This window comes from Passer domesticus, chromosome 10, assembly GCF_036417665.1.
Source record: "Passer domesticus isolate bPasDom1 chromosome 10, bPasDom1.hap1, whole genome shotgun sequence".
NCBI classification, from domain to species: domain Eukaryota; kingdom Metazoa; phylum Chordata; class Aves; order Passeriformes; family Passeridae; genus Passer; species Passer domesticus.
In genome coordinates this window covers 32,587,760-32,609,291 of record NC_087483.1, presented here as the reverse complement: position 1 = coordinate 32,609,291, position 21,532 = coordinate 32,587,760, and the positions used below count along the sequence as shown (strand labels likewise).

General features: G+C 41.3%; 1 protein-coding gene and 1 long non-coding RNA gene across 7 annotated transcripts in view; one reads left to right on the top strand and one right to left on the bottom strand.

The window, feature by feature from the left end:
• SEMA5B (semaphorin 5B) overlaps nucleotides 1–21,532 on the top strand; it is a 268,694-nt gene that overhangs the window by 181,524 nt on the left and 65,638 nt on the right. For all 6 annotated transcript variants that reach the window (XM_064435011.1, XM_064435012.1, XM_064435010.1 and 3 more), the window contains 4 exons: nucleotides 6,235–6,297; nucleotides 15,397–15,495; nucleotides 16,231–16,444; nucleotides 19,007–19,292. In XM_064435011.1, coding sequence (XP_064291081.1) covers nucleotides 6,235–6,297; nucleotides 15,397–15,495; nucleotides 16,231–16,444; nucleotides 19,007–19,292 — 662 coding nt within the window. The remainder of the gene's footprint in view (nucleotides 1–6,234; nucleotides 6,298–15,396; nucleotides 15,496–16,230; nucleotides 16,445–19,006; nucleotides 19,293–21,532) is intronic.
• On the bottom strand, nucleotides 18,082–20,392 carry LOC135309123 (uncharacterized). The gene is made up of 3 exons (XR_010369446.1): nucleotides 20,249–20,392; nucleotides 19,966–20,017; nucleotides 18,082–18,181 (listed from the first exon to the last, which is right to left on the bottom strand). It is a non-coding gene; the product is annotated as an uncharacterized LOC135309123 (long non-coding RNA).

Here is a 21,532-nt window from a genome sequence, read left to right as displayed (position 1 = left end):
TATTGTAAGGAAGTTAGATTTCAAAAAAGTTATTATTTATGGAGCACTGTAAATGTTCCTTGTCCTCAAGAGACAAAAACCAGTGCTTCAAAAAGGGAATTTAACTTTCCACTTTTAGACTAAAACAGCAAGTATTTATGGAGAAGTTCTGGAGGATTAAATAGGGAAGAAATAGCTGAAGTGTTGTAGGAATGTTTTCACTGTAAACATCATAGAAATGGAATAACCTCTTAATGGATTTTCTGCATTCAGCCTATAGGACTTCTTTGAAAGATTTTTTTCTTCTAAGTGTTGTAAGACCCAGCATTTATAAATTCCTTTTAAATGCTGCAGCATTTGCCCAGAGAAGACTGCTGCTATGTTATGTAGACACTACAAAGTGTATTGAAACATAGGGAAACACTTGTGACATTGATTTTTCATTATCAGCAAGAATCTATGGGTGATATTTTAGAGGTCTGTTCATCAGTATGGATGGGAATATTGAGGCTGGCATCTTGTAAGGGAATGAACCAGCTTCTGAGCAACCACTGAGGGAATGACTCTGCACCCCAATTTAGCAATCCCTAAGAATGTGATTAAGCTAAACTGGCCTACTAGGGTGTGTAAATATGTGCTTTATTTACACTGAAGTTGGCAGATTCTAAATGCAGGGTGGAAACATAGTCCCTCCATGTTATTCTCTCCAAAGACTTGAAGAAATTCTTCCATACCTTACTGTAAAATGAGCTGATCCAAAAACAATTTATCAATGTAAATAAGAGATTGAGAGATTTTTGGCCTGTATATGGAATCTAGGAAGCAAGTTTTTGGTTTTTTTTCAAGAGGTACATTTTTTCTGAACATACTAGTGCCTTGTACAGTTACTGGAAAGGAAGACGTAAATAAATACACTGGGAAAGGAATAAGTCTGCCAGCTCAGGTCTCTGGTGCACAGTAGCTGTCACAGCACAGCACCTCCTGCCCTCCTTCCTCATGCATAACTCAGCAAAAAGGTGATGTGACTGGCAGGCTCTGCTCGGGGTGCCCTCGCAGCACAAGCAGAGAACCAAAATCACCTCACATTCTGTGGGCAGGCAGAGAAATCTCCTGTGGGCACTGCAGAGGCTTGATGGAAATGGAAACTCCTGTGTCAGCAGTCCCTGCACACCCGAGCCTGGGACACAAGGTGCTGCTTTTGCTTCTGCATCTGCTGACAGTAGCAGAAACCTGAGGAACACAGCACCTTCTAGAAAAAGCTGGCATCTCACAGAATCAGTACCTCATTTGGGGGGTGTTTGCTTGCTTGCTTCATGGTGGTTTTGTTTGTTGAATTTGTTATTTTTTTCTAGTAAGCTTGTACTTGAGGAATATTTGTTTCCTTTCAGATATATAAAATGTGCATTCTGGTATTACACATTTTTCCCCTAATAGGGCAGAACAACATGGTTGTGGGTCTGTCTTCAGGCATGCAAGTGGTTTGCATGCAGCAGTTGTTTCATGGAAGTGAGGTTGGTAACAGATGGATAGTTTTGTAATAGAACACCTTAGATGTGTTTAACAATGTGTTTAATTGATAAATATGGATGTAGCATATTCTCCTCCAATCTTAACTTTCCAGTTTTAAAGCAATGTTTTGGTTTTGCATGAAAATCTGCAACCTCTATTGTGCAAGTACACTGCAGGGATTAGTGTATACTTAATCTATACATTCATATTGTGGTGTTGAAGTATAAATTGCTGACCTGAGTGTAAAAGCTGGTCCATAGAAGTCTAAGAAATTTTCACATTAACAGTTGAGGATGCACATAACTATTGATAACAGGGCTTGCTAGTGACAGGCAGGTGCTTTGGAAGCCAACGCCAGGATGTGCAGGTAATTAAATAAATGTATCTAGAAAGCTTCTCTCAGCAGTGCGTGCTGAATAACTGATGTGACAGCACATGATGAGCTAGAATTCTAGAGCACTGCTGATCTGCAGTCAGAGCTGGTAGCAAACTGTGATGCTTATAATTTATTGGGAGAGACATTAACTCTTTCTTTCTGTGTCCGGATGTGACCTCTGAATATTCAGCTATGCACTTAATAGGCTTAGCTATTGTGGCCCCTTCTGTTAATTTCTAGTCAGGCAATGTCACACTGGGTGGGTGTGATTGTACACTCAAATGCTTCTCTGTGATTGTCTCCTCCATGGGACTTCTAAAAATGCAGAAATAATACACAAACATGCAATTAAAAAAAAAATTGAAAAAAAACTGCCTGCATGGAACTCAAGAAACAGAGATGTGAAGGACCAGCTGTCCTTGCAAATAGGCTGCAGCAGGGCACATTTATTTGCATTTTCAGTTCAGGGACAAAGTTGCTTGTCCTCTGGTGTCTGTCTGCACAGGTGGCTGGGCATTCCTGCCCATGGTTTGCATGGCTCATCTTGCAGAGCAGCTGCAGCCCTGAGCTGTTCCATGATCTGGGTACCCCCATCCTCCAAATGGGCCACGTGGTTATAGAGGAGGTGTTCAAAGTGGCTGGAAACACTGCTAGAAACTGCATTTCTTCTGGAAATGCTTGAGGGAAGAAATACTTATGAGTTTGTAAGGAGGTAGCATGAGAAGCGGGAGTGCTGTCCATAAGGATGTCATGGGAGGAATTGCTGACACCCTGACAGCCTAAAAAGCTGGTTGCTTGGTTGCTTAAGCACATGGCTAGTACATACTGTCCTGTGTTTGGATGTAGCCCTGCTCCCAGGTTTGTCACGTCTTCATCCAGACTGTCTTCCACAACCCATGCCATGAAAATTGTTTTATTGCGTATGGCTCCAGAGATGTGTACTGCTTTTGACTGACAAATGTAGCAGGAGGTATAAAAATAATCCCAGATGTGTTTTCTGGGGCTGGGAAACTGAAATGTCTCGAACAACTGAGAAAATTAATCATAAATTCAGGATGATATCCCAACAGAGTGACCGAAAACATCTGGTGGATACAGTTTGTACCTCATCCAAGTGTGCAGAGGCAGTTAAAGCAGTAAAAAAGCCCAAAAAATAATAATTTGGTTTATTGAGGGATATGAGGAAAGGGAGGGGAGCAACCTAAGCCATTGTTCAAGAACCTGGCTTTTGAGAAGCATTATGATCAGGTAAGGAAGCCAAAGTACAAAGCACTTCTTACAGTGCTGTGGTGTTATGCAAGTATTAAGTAGGTCTGTGCCTCACTGATAAATACATAGTTACATATAGATGCACCCTGGAGAGAGAGAGATCTTTCTGCAAGTTGCTCTGTCAAATGTCCAGTAGTTTGATCCTGGGGCAAAAAGGATCTAAGTCAGAGGAAGAGCATATATTCATCTGTGGAGGAAGAGCTTGGGTTGGATACACCAGTGAGAGGACACAGAACACCAGCATCCCACAGGGAGTTTGTACAGAGTAGCCCAAAGCAACAGAGGTGACAGGGCTGGGACATTTTGACCTGAAAAGACAGCTGATCAGTCAAGTCAAGTAAAGAAACTGAACAATGCTGGAGTGCTCATGTGAAAGCCCCAGACTCAGAGGTCTGAGCCTAGCCAGGTCCAAGCCACAGCCACGGCCATGGCCACAGATGTGTGTGGGCTCCTGGGAGCCCAGCACAAGGCCTGGTCTAGTCTGCAGGTCAGTGGATCTTGCAGTGCAAATATTTAACTGCACATTAGCTGCTTGGCTTTGCAATTATACTTTTATTATTTTCAAGATGTTCTGCTTTGCAGGGTCATGAATATTTTCTTTGAGTCACCAGAGGTCATTGGAGTTACTCAGCCCTCAAGCTAGCTCCCCCCTGTCCTGCCAAAGACATGTGTGGGACTTGTAAAACACGCTCTGGCTTGCCATATTGCTTAATTATCCTCTTAGCTCTAATGAGATGCACCCTGACTAATGGTGTAGTCACAAACAACATGTTGCTATAATTTGGGCCATCGCTAAGATCTTTTTTATCACTACTCATCAAGGTAGTGCTTCAGAAGGCTGAAGGGCAATGTGCCTAATAAAAGAAAACATTTAGGCACATTAGAACATCGCTGGAGGAGAGCAGTGCTCTGACTAGAGCTATGTGTGCAACATGCCTTGAAGTTCTGTGGTGCAGGTGTTTGGCAGGAAGAGCTGGGTGACCCCTGGGAGGCCAAATCCTTCTGTGTTGCACTGCTGCAATCCCAGATGACCCAGTGTATTTGCAGAGAAGCAGCATCGATTGCTGAAGCAACCAACAATTTTTGTTTTCATTTTCTCCTGTCAAGCACTGTTAAGGTAAACTGGGCTGTAAAATGGAAAGTTCTGTGTCTCTGGTTTTAAAATGGGAAGAAGGGCCTCACAAAAAATGATCTCTTTCCTGAGTATCTTTTTTTCTTTTTCTTTTTTTTAAATTAAAATTGTCAAAACTTGAAGGTGCAAAAACACTGTGTTTTAATGAGCATGGGCTAGAGCCATGCTCTAGAGGGATTACAGATCATAATCCTACTGTGCAGTTGCTTTGCTGATGTCAATGGCTGCTGGTAGTCAGCAGGCAAAATTCCTTGCTCTCCAGTGATGGCTTACAATGTAAGCTCTGTCATTCAGTGTCATTCCCTCTCAGGATATGACTGAATGATCCTTTTCAGCAAGGACTTATCCCAGGTCTCACAAAAACACTTCTGAGGCACAAGCTTTTGGCCTCCACCCTGGACTGGACTGCAGTGTATGGGAGATATTTCCCAAGTGGCTTCCAAGGAAAGGCCTGTGCTCTTCCCTTCTCTCACCAGATCTTTGCCTGTGCTCATGAAGTCTTATTTCAAGTCAGATTGAATGGCATGCTCAGCTAATGGAGAGATAGGGTGTGGAGTTTTTTTTTTGTTGGTTGGTTGTTTGTTGTTTTTTTAGGGTTTTTTTTGTTGTTTGTTTTGTTTTTGTTGTTGTTTTTTTGGTTTTTTTGTTTGGTTGGTTTTTTTGGTTTTTTGGTTTTTTAATGAGCTAGAACTATCCCTTCCGCTAATGTTGTATATAAATGCATTTCCTGGCTTGTTGCATTTCTTGTAGATCTGAATGTCTTCATGGACCTGAGCTGGGAGTTGGAAAATTCATCTTCTTTTTTTAGTGGTTTCCCAACTTTCTCCTGCAAAAAAATGAATTTATCATGTGTCAAGAGGACAATTTCTATGGCAGCCTAGGTTTTAAAAAACATATTGGCTGCAATGAGAAGTTCAAGAAGAGTTCAGATCCGGACCGAACTTTGAAGCTATTTCCTTTGTTGGTAATGGACTGAGGAAAATAAAAATAAAGAAAATCTGGCCCTGTTAAGGGAGCTCTGGATCTTTATCTGTACTTTGTGAGCCTGACCTTTCCCTATGTAGCAGAGCTGTTTTTCTGGTACTCAGAATGATGTATTATGTATAGTGTGGATATTTATATGTATTTTTACCTCCAGCTAACAATACCTGCTTGAATTTGTTAGGACTATTTTTAAAAAGTGCTGAAGGGAGGAAAATTGGGGAGGGCACTGAATAGTTGGATATGTTGCTAAATATTTTACATTTAAAAGTTCTCTCTAATGCAGCTTTTCTTGAGTTTTCTTGTGGAGGAAGGGGCCTCTTCATTCTGAAGCAGTCAGAGGTCACTGGGGACCCCACATGCTCTCAGCCTCCAGTCAATAGTGCCCTCAGCCCTAATGTGTTTTACTCTACATCAGGACCTGACCCCACTTGTCTGGCATCACAAATCACCATCAGTCTTTCTCCCCTCTTCCCATCTCTCTGGGTTTTACCTGTCAGCTCCCAGTTTTGATCCAGTTTGATTCACTGCAGGGTTACTTAGAAGGTGATAATCTTGGGGGTAAATTTAAGAAGACCAAGAGATTTGAACAGAACTGCTGGACTTCGCTGTAGGGAATTTTTCTTTTTGGCAATGAAAGCTGAGGGTTTATACAGCGCTATCCTCTTTAAAAAGAATGTGATGGCTTGGTGTGTGGGGCTTATGTCTTGGACCTTCCAGCTGAATGATGATCAGAAGTTATATTTACATGTAAATTAAAGTTTGTCCTCTGTGAACATTCCAGTTGCCACCGCCTCTGAACTTCTCATCTATTTATCATTTGTGTGCACTGTGAGCACAGTGGGAGTTGGATACATGTTTACTGTCACAATGCTGCTTTTAAATTGGGCTGTGTAAATTGGCTGGAGATGCTTGCTTTTGTTTTGGGAGTCTCTAGACATGGTGGTTGGTGGCATTCTTGTGTGACTTGTGCACTTTGGTTTTTCAGGCAACAGCATGGGGTTCAGATGAAGACACCAGGAGGTCCTGTCAAAGTAAAGGGAAAACAGAGGTAAGTTTTGCTTTGTTACAATGATGTTACGGGTAAATATATTTGCAACATGTGAAATCCACACAGAGGATGTCTGACACCAGTTCGAGCTTGCAAATTTGCAGCAGTTTAGCTGTACTGCCACATGGGTATAAGCACCACCAAGCAAGCCACTTCAAAGGCCCCCTGTCCAAGTTATTACACTTGCTCTGCATGAAATTTAAAGGTGATTTCTCTGCTGGAGAGGACACAATTTGTGACACATCAGGGAGCGGAGTGGTGGCAAGCCAGGGGTAGCATCCTGCAGAGGGATGTGAGGCCAGGCAGGCTGGCTTAGCCCAGGTCCTCAGCAATGAGCCACTGGTGTTCAGCCACGTGGGATTCAATGTTTGCTTGCAGTTGGAGTTCATAGTTGTAGAATTCCCTGGAAAGTGAGAATTGAATCTGCTCGCACACTGCAATCTGTTCAGGTTGAATATCACAGAGCTGCTTGGGAGGCAGGTGCACTCTGTTAAACTGCATTTTAAAGTAGGAATTGCTTGAACTTGCACATGCTGTCCCAGAAGTTTGGAGTTTGCAGGCATTTCTGATCCAGCCACAGGGCCTTTCCACCCTTCTTCTGAGAAGCTAAAATGAAGGCATCTACCTAAAGGCAGGATTTTTTTTTATTTTTCAAATGTGAAATTCATGCACTTCAAAAATCTTCACTCCTCAGCTGAGAGGGTGTCTGTTGTCTTTAATACAACTCTGCAAAGAGCTTTCAGTACAAACCAGAGGAGATGAGCAAATGATAAGACAGAATAAGCACAATCTTTGCTTAGATACAGGCAATCAAGCAGAGTGACTGTGTGGCTGGCCCAAAATGCTGGAATCTGCCACATTCCAGTTTGCTGCTTTAAACACAGGATTACCCGATCCATTGACAATTTTATTTTTATATAATAAAGCTAATGTGATTACTGTATCAACTTGTATGTACCCAAAAAAAATAGCTTGAGTTTTGCCAGATAGGCAACAATTTTCTTCATATAGCTGTGGAGAACTGGAGAATGGGAATTCTAGAACATCTGTTAGAGTTTCAAGTAGAAACTACGTTATGCAGGAAATCAACACAGAGGCAAAATGGTTGGGATGGGCAAACACCAAACATGGCCAGCAATGAGAAGGATTAGGACAGAATTGAAAAACACCAAAATTCAAGACATGAAGAATTTTGGAATTTGTGGTATTTGCACCTTAAACATGCAAAGAAAGGTTTTCCTCTTTTCTTCTGTTGTAAAGTCTGTTAGATTTAAGTTGTGTCCTGCTGTTTGTGAAGAATTTGTATTTATAACCTGGAAATATTTTGTCAACCACTGGATAAAGCCATACTTTACCATGTGACTGAACAAATTCTAGGGTAATTTAAATCTCTCTTTGTTACTGTTATGCCAAAAGTAAGCGACAGTCCGAGTATCTTCACTGCTGCCTTCTCACACTGCAAAGGGTTTGCAAAAAAATGTCAAGAGCATAATGCTCTGAACTGCTGAGTTTATGTTGATTGTGACACAGAGTTTGAAATAATTTGTTAGACGCAGTGCTCATGAGTGAAGTTTGGAGGAATGGTAGTCAAGCAGGTTGTTAGGCACTCCTTGACATACAATTAATGGCAAACAAAGGTGTTGACTAAGACTGACAAGAAGACAGGAAGCTAAAAAGGCAGAAGGATTCTGAAGTAGCTAAGTAAACACTGATCTCCCAGGTGTGTATCTACACTACCCTGTGTGTCCACAGCTGAGTCCCCTGTACATTCATTGTTAGTTATACTGCAGAGAAATGACTCAGCAACAGCTCAAAAAGACCAAGTTCAGTCTAAGCAGCTGATGAAGTGCTCTGCTCCAGCTAAGCCCAAATCTGACCCAGGATCTCTGCCCTTGGCTGGGTAAAGGCAGCAGGTGAGGGCAGCACCATTGTGAACACTTCTGATTCTGCTGTGCAATGGTGGTACAAGGTGCAGAGCTCTGTCTGCCTCAGCTCTGCTTTGTCAAAACTTGACTAATGGCAGGTTCCTACCCAGCACGAATGATTTGATGATAAATGTGTTCTGGATTGTTAAACTCTTAGATATGTTGTGATAGAGGCCAGAAAGAAGGAGAACCTTTGGATCATACATTAATTCACAGTGTGGTTTGCCTAAGTTATATGACTGGTATATTTTCCTTGCCCATTTAATAATGTATGTATTTTAGGTGAAGCTTTCAAAACTGGCTCATGTATTAAAATGCCTTTTTTATTGTGCGCGATAAGTATAAGATAATAAGATTCTTCTTGCTGCTTAGAAATTTTCTTCCTAAAATGCACAGAACTGTACCCTAAGAAAAATAAGAAGCATAAGAATAAAAGCCACAAAATGTATATCACAGAAGTGCAATTATTATGATATAATAGTCACTTCCCATTTGAGTACCTATTGTCTAGAGAAGAGGCAGATGAAAAGTCTAGGTCTTAGATAAAAGGTTAGAAGGTCCCTTTTTTCTGACACCTCTGGCCATGAATTTCACTTGATTGTTCCTAAACAGAGCTCAGTGCCCATGTTTGTCTGCTGTACCTTTTTGAAAAAGATGGAAAGTGTTGCACTGAGGGCCTGAAGCAAATGTGCTCCCTGTGCTTTGCTGGATCGTTCTAATGGCAGATTACCTTCCCTGGTAACACATACTTTGTTTTTAATTTGGATCTGGTTTCATTTTGCCCTTCTTTGCTAGATTAAAGAGCCCTTTAGTTATCAGTATTTATTTTTTACAGAGGCACTTATATGCTCTTTTCAATGCAGTACTGTGGCTTTTTGATAAAGTAAAAAGATGAGTTCTCCAAGTCTTTTTCTCTAAGTCATTTTTCTACTGCCCTTGAATACTTTTTGTCTGTTTTCTGCACACTTCAATTTTTCACCTGTATTCCCTTGTCAATCTCTCTAATGCCTAAGTGTGATTAAAACAGCCTTCCACCCTCCTCAGCTCATATACATGGCAGTTTTGTAAGCTCCTCTGCCACAGGAGATCATGCAGAATTTCCTGGCCAATGTGACCACTAAATCCTTTCACAGTTACTACTCTTGGGATGAAATCTCCATGTTTATACATAAAGCACTTTTGTTCCTCTTTCTTTAATGCATAGTATCTTTATAAAATGGGCTGTTGGCCTCACTGATAGTTGCAGCTTTTGCCATCTTTAGGTTAAATGTTTGTTAATAAAATGTTGATACTGAGCTGGTGCCACCCCAGCTGGGGCTCCACTAGGACAGCAAGTTTATGAGTGATTTCACTTTGAGGATTTTTTTTATCACAGTAATTTATCAGATTTTAATCACTTAATGTTTAAGTTCCTGAACCTGATTTTAAAATTAACTGTCCGCAATATATCATGCAGTACTAAAGCAAACACCTCAGAAAATTCTCTTTCATTGATGTTATTTTTATCAACTAAAACTTGTGGTTTCCTCTAAGAAGTGTTCATGTTTTGCTTGCTCTGTCTCTGGAGAGCCATGCTGGCTTCCACAAGTAATCATTCTCTTTTTTTGCAGCATTTATAAAGTGTAGCATGATCAATCTCTTTAAACTGTCCCCTGGAAAACATCCACATTACTGAGACAGTGCAGAGAACAAAGTCAGTGTTATGTTGCCTTTCTTTGTGTCTTCCAAATGAAATCATCCAGAGGTTGTAGTTAAAATGAGTGATGGATAGAGCAGGAGGGGAAGAGATGTATTTAATTTCATTAGGAGTTGCTCAGTTCCTAGTTTGTAATTGGTTTGTCTCTGCATAACAGTCACCATCAACCACATCTAAGGAATTTTGCCTAACATGGACAATTGTGGCTTTTTCAACATTAGAACTTTGGTTTTTCTTTTGTCTAAGCACCAAATTATTTGTTAATGTTCCAAAAGCAGTACACCATCATTTTAAACTGTGAAAACAACAATGAAAAATGGCAGCTCTTACATTCGGCCCTAAGAGCTTTGTGTAGCCAGGAGGAAGATGATGCACAAATAGCATTTCTGGAGCAAGGAAGAAGTGAGATTAATAGCTGATAGGCATCCAGCTGGGTTGTCCCACTGTACTGCCAGTGGGACATCCAGCTTCTTCCTTTTTTCTGTGTGGTGTCCTGTTGCTGTGGATGCACAAGGTTACAGGGAAATCCTAGCCAAGGCTTCAGCCCAGTGGAATAGGATTTGTGCATAGAAATTGCTGAGCTAAAGGAGGATTGAGCTATTTCAGTCCTTCCAGTGGCTATGTGTCACATAGAGGATGCTTATCTGCTTATCTGGTGGAACTGGGAAACTCCACACCATTTAAGAATAATAGGCATCCAGGTAGGAGAGGCACCATAGAAATCCCAGGGGAAACAGAAATAGCTGGGAGGCCATCAACTATTTTTATCCCCTTTGTAACTGTTCCTAGAGACCTGAACCTACATTCCTATTACTTCTGCTATCAGTGCAGAATCAGCCCCCAAATAAATTTGATTAGGAAATCTATTAAAGAACATTTGGCTAGAAAAATCATTAGAAATTCTCTTTGCTATCTGTTCCACTCAGAGGAGAAGGGTAGTTTGGCTGGGGCCTTGGCTTAAACTGAGTAACAGACTTGCTTGTCCAAAGAAGTAAATACAGATATCTGAAAGTGTACCAATAGCAGGGCTTAAGAACCAAATTGGGTCTTGATTATTTTTTAATAAATTGGGATAAACTGCAGCAGATAAATTAAATGTTTGCTGCGCTCTAAAATGTCACAGAAGGGGTAACTTGGAGTTCTGCTGGCTGATTCTCTGAACTCCAGGTTGTGCTCCAGGAGTCTGTGTTTCTCTACTGAGCATGGCAGACTGTCTGCAACAGCCATTTTTCTCATACAGTGTATAACTGTAAAATATATCAGTATGTGATGAAATAGTGTTAACCAATAATTAAAAAGGAGATCTCTGACAACAGGGCTTGGGTAGTTAATTTAAACTAGAAAGCCATTAAAGTAGTGCCTATATATAGCTATGCTTACAAAGAAAAATGCATCTGTACAATGAGATCAGGGTTTATAACATTTTAGAAATCTGGTATTAAGAGATGACAGAATAAACAACTAAGAAGCATCTACAGATGTCTTATTTGCAGCAACCTGAAACTTTTTGAATTTTACCTCAAATGGAAGCTGCAGGAGGTCAGCCCCTCCATTTGCTGAACTGTTCACATGAGTGAAGGCAGTACAGGGCACCACTCTTGCTTCTCAGGTTTGAATTGTGCTCTCAAAATAACCTGATGTCTCTGTGAGCTAGAAAGAGACCTGGTCCTGTCCACAGTCATGGACATAGAGCATTCACAGACAGTGCATGAATAGTAATTCTAAATACTGAAAAAAAAAAAAAAATTCAATAAATGATAGTATGCCTAAACTGAGGAGGCAGCAGGAAGAGGCTTCAGTGCAGTTTGTTCTGACTGTGAGATCCTGTGGCCTGTAGTGTTGAGCATTAGCAGTCATGGCCTCTTCCTTTCGAGGAAAACAAGGGTCATTAGACTGGAGAAAAGTGATACCTTCTAAATCTATGGCCCTATCTCAATAAAGGGAGGAGTACCAGGTAATTTTGGGGAAGAAGCAAGAACCTCAAAGTATGTAACATGTAATTCATAAGAAAATCAGAAATATGCTTAATTCTTTGGCAGTGAGCCACAGGTTTTTATCAGCTCTGCCATATATTTAATAATAATCCTAACTAATATAACTAAGTTATTCTTATTAACCATATAAATATGCAGTCTTCCCCCTTTATTTAAAACCTTAATCCCTTTATCCCTGTAATATCTTCTGGTGATGAGATTTGCAGACTGATCATACACAGATTTAACTGTCTGCTCCATAATGTGAGAGCAGGATCCAAATATTGTCTTGTCTGGACAGAGGTGGGTTCAAACTTGCCAAATTTTCTGCTTATATTACAGCCCATCTGATTTTTTCTTCCTGTGTGCCTAGAGTTTTCCAACCACATGGAAGAAACTGCATTAAATAGCTCCTATTTTCTGTAGGGGTTTGTGAGATCATTTTACTAACCAGTTGCCTCAGCTATGACTTGTTGCAGAGATCACTTTATTGAATGACTTTTCAGAGCAAATCCAGGCTAGTTTAAAGAACACAGAGGAGAGTGTTCCTTGCTATTTGTTTTGAGAATGGGGATGCAAGAGGATCAAATTAAATCTCATAGACACTGTATTGAGAAAAATCCTGCAAGCTGGAGCATTTAAGTGGTTTTGTTTCTTTACTTTTTTTGGAGACTTCATAGGCTGATGTGACTGGCCATGGGCAGAGCAATAAGAAACACGAGGTGAGCACTGTATTCTGCTTTGGGCCAGGCAAGCTGGAGAGATGTGGCCTCGTAGTTGGACCTTTGTGTGTCTCCTCTAACCCAGTGTGTCACCACAGTGAGGTTGGCAGCTGCATTGTTTCCATTCCCCCAGCTGAGAGAGCAGGGCAGACAATGTGCATCTGTTTCAGAACATTACCTTAAGTGTCTAAATTGCTTTGAGACCAGTGCATGAAATGAGCATATTATCACTGCTCTTCCTCCAGGAGGATGGAGTACTGCTACCATCATCAGTAAGGCAGGTCTAGGGAAAATGCCTGCTCAGTTAACTCCTAGGAACAACTACAGGTGGACATGGTCCACATCTAGCAGCATTGTTTTTAAGCAGTAAAAATGGAGCAAAAGTGTGCAACAGATTAATCACTGCCAGAAGTCTGCAGCACATGACATTTCACAGAAATTCTTTTTGTGTACTATCTTCTCATCTGGAAAGTTTTTATAGAAATTGAAGTTTGTTAATCTGTAATTCAGCTCTGTGCAAGTAAAGGGAATTCTGCAAATTTATATTTTATATTTTTAGGATTTTATATTTTTGCTGGGCAGGGCTTTAGTTAGGAATACATTGTAATATCTAGGCAGGAAAGGGTCCAGCAGCATAACTGGTCTTAGCTGTTTTAGGTCAGAAGCTGTGTCAGACCTTGCACAAAGCAGAGAATGGTGGCAGTGGAGGGGGAGCAGGTGGGTACTCTCTTGTGTGAAATTTGAGTACAGAACTGCATTCTAGGTTAGATGGCAAATCAATCATATTCTGAAAACAACACTCTGTTGGGAGATGACCTAATACTTTTTTTTAACAGCATTTGTTCAAGAATTTTTAGTACTTTGCAGTCAAATATATAGTGGTCCTAAAATTATGTGGGATTGAATAACTGTACTCTACAGAAAGAGGAATTACTTAACCCAGTCATGAAATGCAGACATCTCTAGGGCAGGAAGGAACTGACAGGGCTCCCAGCGCCATGCAGCAATGACAAGAGAGGGCAGAGAAGATGGCAAGCCCTTTGTCTTGTTAAAAGAAGCAATGAGACCACTATTCTCAACACACAGCAGGTGGGACAGTGCTTCTCAAGGTCCTGTTTGATGGATTGATGCACTGTCACCCTGACTGATCTGCTTCTGAAACAAAAAGAGTTGACTGAGCTATGAATCTAAGTTCTCATTTTTGGGTGCCGGGCATTGGGTATCTGATTCCTGCTGCCCCTCAAGACTGGCAGCATGTGCTCTGTGGCGCTCAGTAGCCTCTTTCCAGACTGGGCAAGTGCTCCTGGGCTGGCTCTGGAGTGGAGTCTGTGCCATTCAAAAGCTAGCATCACATATCATGTCCATGCAGTTGCCATCTGTGGCTAACACTGGCAGCTTTCCTGTTGGATCCTTTCTGTACAGCAAATGAAATAAGATAGTGTGTAATCCAGCTAAGCAAACCCCTTCCTTTCTAGATGATAGGGAGTGTTTTTACACTGCTGAGTCTGGCAAATGAAGTCTTCAGGGAAATGATCAACAGCATGGAGTGCTGTGAGACGGGAGCTTGCTGAATGATTGCTGCTTACAGGAGGGAGAAGTGGTGTCTGCAGCTGTAGGCTCAACTTAGTGGCAAATGATGATCTATTGGTGAGAAGAAAGCAAAGCAGCCCGGGTAACCCAGCTGAGGTTGCTATTTTTTAACAAAGTTTCCTTTTCTGTTTAAGGTATAACATAATAGACTTTCTTCCCCTGGAGCCCAGTGGGTGCCAGTCATTGCTCATATCCTCTCCTCTGGGGGCCTGGGGCAGGCAGGCTGGTAAACATTGGGGCTCTTTGGGTGATCCTTGGGGCAAGTGGCTCTGCAGCCTCTTGCACTGCCTCTGGAAATTGCATACTAGTCTTTTACCTCCCTTTTCCTGTGTGTATTGTTAGGAAGTTCCTGCCTTATGTGGCCTCCTCCACCCCCACATCTTAACTCCAGGAGATGCTCAGTTAGCCTGATTTGCACTCCACAGGTCTCTGGCTGTAGAAAGAGAGACCCTGGCTCTCTCTAACAATGTGAAGGTAATGTTCTGAACAAAAAGGCAACTGCAGCCTTGTGCTGCCACCCCCACAGCAGGACCCCCACATCCTTGGGGACTGGCATGTGGAGGGAGTTGCCTATCGGTACCAGCAAGTGGTCGAGCAACTGAGACTGGGAACTTGCTATTCCTCACTGGCCTGGCCTGAAAGAGAAACTCCTTCTACCATGGAAAATCCTGAGCACACAATCTTTTGGGAGGCAGGAAGTAACAGCCTGTTCAAGCATGAGATTCTTTGACCAGCCTGGTCTATTAAAGAGAAGTTCCTGCTGTTTTCCTGCTGGCACTGGTTTGAATTATAGTGCAGACAAACCTGCTGTCCTTCAGTGGAGTTGGTGTCTGGGTAATGTTTTCAAAGCTGCAGCATTACTGGGAAAATAGGTCAGAAGTATCATCGTGGAAAGAGGGAAAATTTCTCCTCCAATCTGAGCAGAGCACAGAAAGAGGCACTTGTAGCTATGACAAAATTGACCTGATGGCTAACATCCTACCCCAAGACTGTGCAGGGCTATGGTTAGAGAAATAACCAGCAAATTGGGCTTGCTCTCCTAGACTGCTGGCTCCCTACAGCTGTGCACTGCTTGAGGCAACAAATCTCAGCCCAAATTCGAGCTAAGGAAGGTGCATCCTTGCTGCAATACAGGTATTTTTAATGTAATAATATTTTCAAAAATCCTTTGTCTCTGTCTTGCGTCCCTATAGGAAGAGTGTCAGAACTATGTCCGAGTGCTGATTGTTTATGGCAAGAAGGTCTTTACCTGTGGTACCAATGCCTTTTCACCAGTGTGTTCCAGTCGACAGGTGTGTTCTGCCTCTTTTGCAGTGATGGAGAGGGTTGGATACATGCTCTGGGGAAAGACAGTCATTTGGCAGGTTATCATGGCTGCATAAAATATGTTCTAAATGCAGCTGACTGAAATTATGTTGGTTTTCTTCTTTGGGCTGCTTTGGGGCAATGACTGTATCTGCAGTTAGGGAACAAAACATTCATGTTATGGGTGAGTTTGGTCTGGAGAAAGTGCTGCTCATGTAAACCTTGGGTATGGCACTGAAAATGGGGAATATGGACAAGCTTAGCTGTGAGTACCTCCTGAGCTAAACACTTTAAAGTTTCTTTTAAATAAAGGGCAAAACTCCCTTTGTGTTCACAGGAGGCAGGAGCAGGTCCAGAGAAATGTTTATTTGTATGTTTGTTTAAGGCCAATATGTATTCAGGAGGTGTCTACAGAAGATTAAAAACCTGCACTTGCACGAGGAGCACCTGATTGCACCAAGTGGGTTTGGGCTTTATTGACTGGGGAATAACCCTTTGTACAAAGCAATAGGATCAGTGAGGTTCAGACACAACTTCTTACATTGGCAAATGTTGGCTGTAAAGATCAATTTTCAGTCATCACTAAGATTACATTCTCCAAGCTACTTGATTTTTAAAAATCAGGGATTTGCTCATAGGTACTCACGGGCAAACCAAATTCTTTATATCATTAAAAAAGTCAGATGCTCTTTAAATTTTCTTCTCTCTCCTTTTAAATACAGGTAGGAAATCTCAGCAAAATCATTGACAGAATTAATGGAGTGGCTCGGTGCCCATATGACCCCCGGCATAACTCGACAGCTGTGATTACATCACGAGGAGAACTCTATGCTGCAACTGTGATTGATTTTTCTGGACGGGATCCTGCTATTTACCGCAGCCTTGGAAATGTTCCCCCACTTAGGACAGCACAATACAACTCCAAATGGCTCAATGGTAAAGTCATGTGGGTCACATCTGAGCAAGAGATGTATTAAAGTCAGCTTGACAGGCTTGTAAATCTTTCTCTCTCTTTTCATATTGAGATCCAGAGTTATGATGGGGAAGGGCTTCCGGACCAATAATCAGTGCCGCTTAGAAGACATTTAAAAAGAGCCTGGAATTATTTCAGAAAAGTTGATTTAGAATATAGAAAGTGGGTCTTATAGGCTATTTAACATATATATGGGTCTCTCTCTTGTGAGATGACCAACACATCATTTTAACAAGAAAACCACTCAAAGATTTGAAGATCAAAATCAACTTTAAGCATTATATTGTTGACCCAGTTCTGCAGAGCGATAGGCACTCTTTACTTCCCCTGACTCAGCTGAAGACGCCTGGTTTCAGTGCAAGATCATTCCAAAAATGAGAAATTTCACAGCACGTTATGTTCCATGTGAGTCCATGCTGATGTGGATTTATAGTTATTAAAAGCAGCTCTTACCCCAGTGTGATAATACCCTGCATCAAACAAACTATAGAATTTCAACCAGCAATCCCTGCACTGAGTCCACACCTTCCAACTGGGGCAAATCACTTCTAGTCTGAACAGACTGTAGTGATGGAGACCCCAATATTCCCCTTATCTCCTTTTACCCAGGTAAATTGACCATATACTTGAAATATTTCTATTAGATTTCAGGACCTTTCAGTTAAAGATAAGAGCAGTGGGACTCTCTGGAGCTTAATAAGACTGAACTAGGCTTCTGCAGGCATCCTAAAGTCAGTATGAAGACCTAGAGTGCAAGAAAAAAGATGTCATTGGGAAAGACTCTGAATTAGGACCAACAAGCATCATAGCCCATACACACTCATTGGAAACATGTTCCTCTTGTCTGTGCATGAATGCAAGATTCAGAAGAATGCCACATTGGAACTGGGGAGTTTAATGAAGACAAACAGTAACTGAAGTTCTAGTATGTGACTGGAAAAACTAATGTGACTCTTGGATTTATAACATTGTGCAGCATTGGTGACATTGGAGTAATTTTCTCCTGTTCTGGCCACTTTTCAACAAGAAACAGAAAACCTGAAGGTGATTCAGAGAAGAGCCATTCAGTGATTTGAAACTTGGAAAGCCTGCCTCACAGTAAGAGCCTTAAGGAGCTCAATTTATTTATCTTTCTGAAAAGGAGATAAAAGGTGTTTTGTTCATGATATGGAAGTACTTACATCAAGAGAAGATTTTGGAAAGGATAAAGTTCTTTAATCTAGCAGACAAGTCATGACAAGAACCTGTGATTGGGAGCTGAAACCAGATAATGTCAAATGGGAAAAGAAGTACAGGTTGCAGCTGGGTCAGTCTTTAGTGATTTGAACAAGTCACTGAGGAAAGTGATGGATGTAAAGCCAGGTGACATTGTCCACTAATATCAGATCTCCTTTGAAAGATGTGGTCTAATTCTCCTGTTAGCTACAGGATCTGATGGTGGAATTACAGGGTGAATCCTCTGGCTTGTGTTAGACAGAAGGTCAGATTGGGGATCACAATGGTCCCTTTAAGGTTCATGGTTAGTTTGAAGGAGAAAGTTTGACAGGAGATGATTTGCAACGCCCTCCCCTCTGTACCATCATCTGCCTCCCAAACTTGCCTTGCAGCAGCAGTGGGCTGCCTTTCTTTGTTCTCCTTTCACTCCTGGGCTGCAGCTTTAAAGGAATCCTGTCCTTGCTTTATTCTTCTTCCTCTGAGCGCTACTCAGAAATGAATATTGTAAAAACACCTTATTAAACCAACAGGTTTGGGGAAGGTCTGTTTGTTTGGTCAAATATTATTCATTGGCCAAACTTTTCCTTTTACCAATGAAACTTTCAGGATAAAAGACTGTACACTTTAAACCTTTGTTATATCCCCAATTAAAATATTTATTACTAAATCTACTAAATTCAAAGTTCTTTTCAATTCTTGTGAAAATAATACTGAAAATTTTAGGAGAAAAAGCATTAAGGAGAGCACATTTCACTACTGTCAGTCTCTGGCATGGTTTTGTTTTATGGACATAAGATAATCTTTTGTGTCTAGAAACTGGAAAGGTTTGATGATAAAAGCCAGATGTGACAGTGCTGGGAGAGTAGCTTGAATGTTTCAGTGCAGCTGTCTGGGGAATCGGGCGGATGCACACAGCATATTTAACACATCATAAGGTCCACTTCAAAAGTGAATAGGTGAAGCAGCCCAATGGGAAGGCTTTACCTTGTAAAATGAGTATAGGTACAGAGAATAGTCATGCATATGCAAAGAGTTGAACTCTGCTTTCACTGAAATCAGTAGCAGCTTTGCCAATGAAGTGGAGAAACAATGGGGCCTTTCCAAGATCTGAAAAAAGGTACTAAAGCTATATCCTCATATATCATTATTCCCATCTACTGTTTTTATGTCCTCTGCTGACTCCAAACTCCCTGTGGTCCCAGCTTTGACAGGCTGCATAAATGGAGCTGGCAGCGCAATGCATTGAGCAAGTCAGTGAGCAAGGATTGATTTCTAACCTATATAAATCTCTTCAAATGTTTGTTTTTCAGAGCCTAACTTTATTGCTGCCTATGACATCGGCTTGTTCACCTACTTCTTCTTCCGTGAGAATGCGGTGGAACATGACTGTGGGAAAACAGTGTACTCTCGGGTGGCAAGGGTGTGCAAAAATGATATTGGAGGGAGGTTTCTGCTGGAGGACACATGGACAACTTTCATGAAGGCCAGGCTGAACTGCTCTCGTGCTGGAGAAATCCCTTTCTATTACAACGAATTGCAAAGCACCTTCTACCTTCCTGAGCAAGATCTGATCTACGGCGTCTTCACTACTAATGTGTAAGTTGCACTGGCTTTACTGCCCTTCCTCTATCCCCAGCAGTCTGAGACTGACAATGTATTGATTTTTCAGACAGTCTGAGCAATCATTTTTGAAAGATCATTTGGTAAATGTGAAAGAATAGATAGATCTGTGTTATCCATCATGACAACACAGCCTTAGGACAGTGTTTTTAATTCATGGTTCACAGATTCCTGGAATCCATAAAAGGTGACTGTGCAGTTTTAGGGTAACTTAATTTGATACAAAACTGGGCATTGACAGACTTCAGACTTTTTGAAGGCACAGTCCAACTTGTGTAGTTTAGAGAGATGATCTAAAAATGACCCAACAGAAACACATCAATTTCCAGCCAAACTAATTGCCTGAACAATCTGACATATTTGTGTGAACACTGGAGCTGGCCCATGAGATGGACAGGTGCCCACACTTGGGAGAGAAGGGCTGGAAGGAGAAGAATGAGGCACATGGGATCACAACAGCCTAGACTGAAAACATCTATTGCAGTTGAACAACACTGTAATAGCAAGGTCATATGGGCCACAAGGCATTTAGCATTTCCAAGGCAGGATGCGGGGGGCTTTACCACTGCCAGACTGTTTGAGGTCCACAAATCAAAAGCAGCCATGGAACTCAGAGAGGAAGGTATGATTTCTGATACTTCATAATCACCTCTTCTTGGCTTGATATTGAAAAAACTTGTAATTGGAATGATTTAGTGTAGCTGTGAAAGTAGAAAGGAGAAGAGGAGTTAATTAAAAAATATATTAAAAAACTCATAATGTATATTTTTAAGTCAGGAAAACTCAAATAACTTTTTCTCTGATGCCTAAGGCTAGGATGATAAGTTTCAAGCTATAACCAGTCTGCATGGTATTGAGTTTCAATAATAGATGTTCTCCAGGGGGGTGTTAGCCTGACGTGTAAACTAGAGAATGAAAATCTGAGTAGTTACTCCATATGGCAAATGCTCAAAGTGCCCTCCTTGTGCTGGGCAGCCAACTTGTTTGGGGTTTTTGCATGCAGTGCTGTCCAATATGAATAAGGGCCTGTTCCCAGGGAGCCCACAGAAAACCAAAGCAGTGAAGCCCTGCTGAAGTACAAACCCTCCTGTTTTAATGTGTCACCTGCTGATGTGACAGGGCTTGAACTTCAGCCCTTGAAGTCACAAAGCATCAGCCCCAACTTCTTGAGCTAAAGCGCTGTTGGGAGCCTCACTGTGAGTCAACAGAGCCTGAATGTTCTTCCCTCTCTGTAAATTCCAAGAAATAGGTAAGTGTTTGGCCACCCTCATCCCTCTTCCATGTTTTGTCTCTGTTCCACCATTGCCAATGTCAGTCAAAAGTGAGCCAGCAGAAAAGCAACTAGAAAAAATAAACATGATTGAGCACTGCACCTTGACTGTGGGCTAGGGGAAGATCTGTCCTCAGACTGAAAGGCAGATAAGTCATTCTTTAAAAACATTTTGAGGATATTTGCCAAACTTCCTGAACATTAAAAGGAAATCTGGCTAATGTTTTGGGCACTTGAGCTGACCCCCACCCCTTTTTCTTTTTTTTCAGTTGGAGAGGGCTTCTGTGCCCGTAGTGATAATTTTTATCTATCCATTTGTCCATTCACCCAGCCAAGAATGGAAGTTGGAAATGAGAAAACCATTAATAACTGTATTTTATTTATGAAATTGTTGACATTTTTGGACAGTCATGGGGTGACATAGACTAGCTTTGGCTGGGACAGTTCTCATCTGTTGTGTCCATCTCCCAAGTTTAACATGAGATGTGATGAGTGTTACCTGTCTCCTCAGGGTACACTTGAGCATTCTTTGTGCATCAAGGATGTAGGATCTCTCTTTTATCTTCTGAATATAAAATAATATGCAACATTTGTGTAATTGAAGAAATTAGTAATTGATAACAGCTGAAGTTAGATCAAATAGCATTTTGGGTCTACAACATAGTGTTCTTTTAAAAGTTCAAAGAGAAAATGTTCCAATTTGTCATCCAACTAGAGAAATAATGGTAATTATTCTTTTAACTTTCACTGGGACTTATATCATGCTACATGAGCTCTGCATACCAAAGAGGGTTAATTTATGCACTGGTCTGAGTTTCTTTGTAATAAAATGCCAATGCAACACAAAACTATGATTTTTTGTTGTTGTTGCTGTTGTTTACAGGTATTTTTTACTTTGGAAGGTTCGTGTTTAATGAATTTAGGGTCATCTTATAACAAAGGGGAA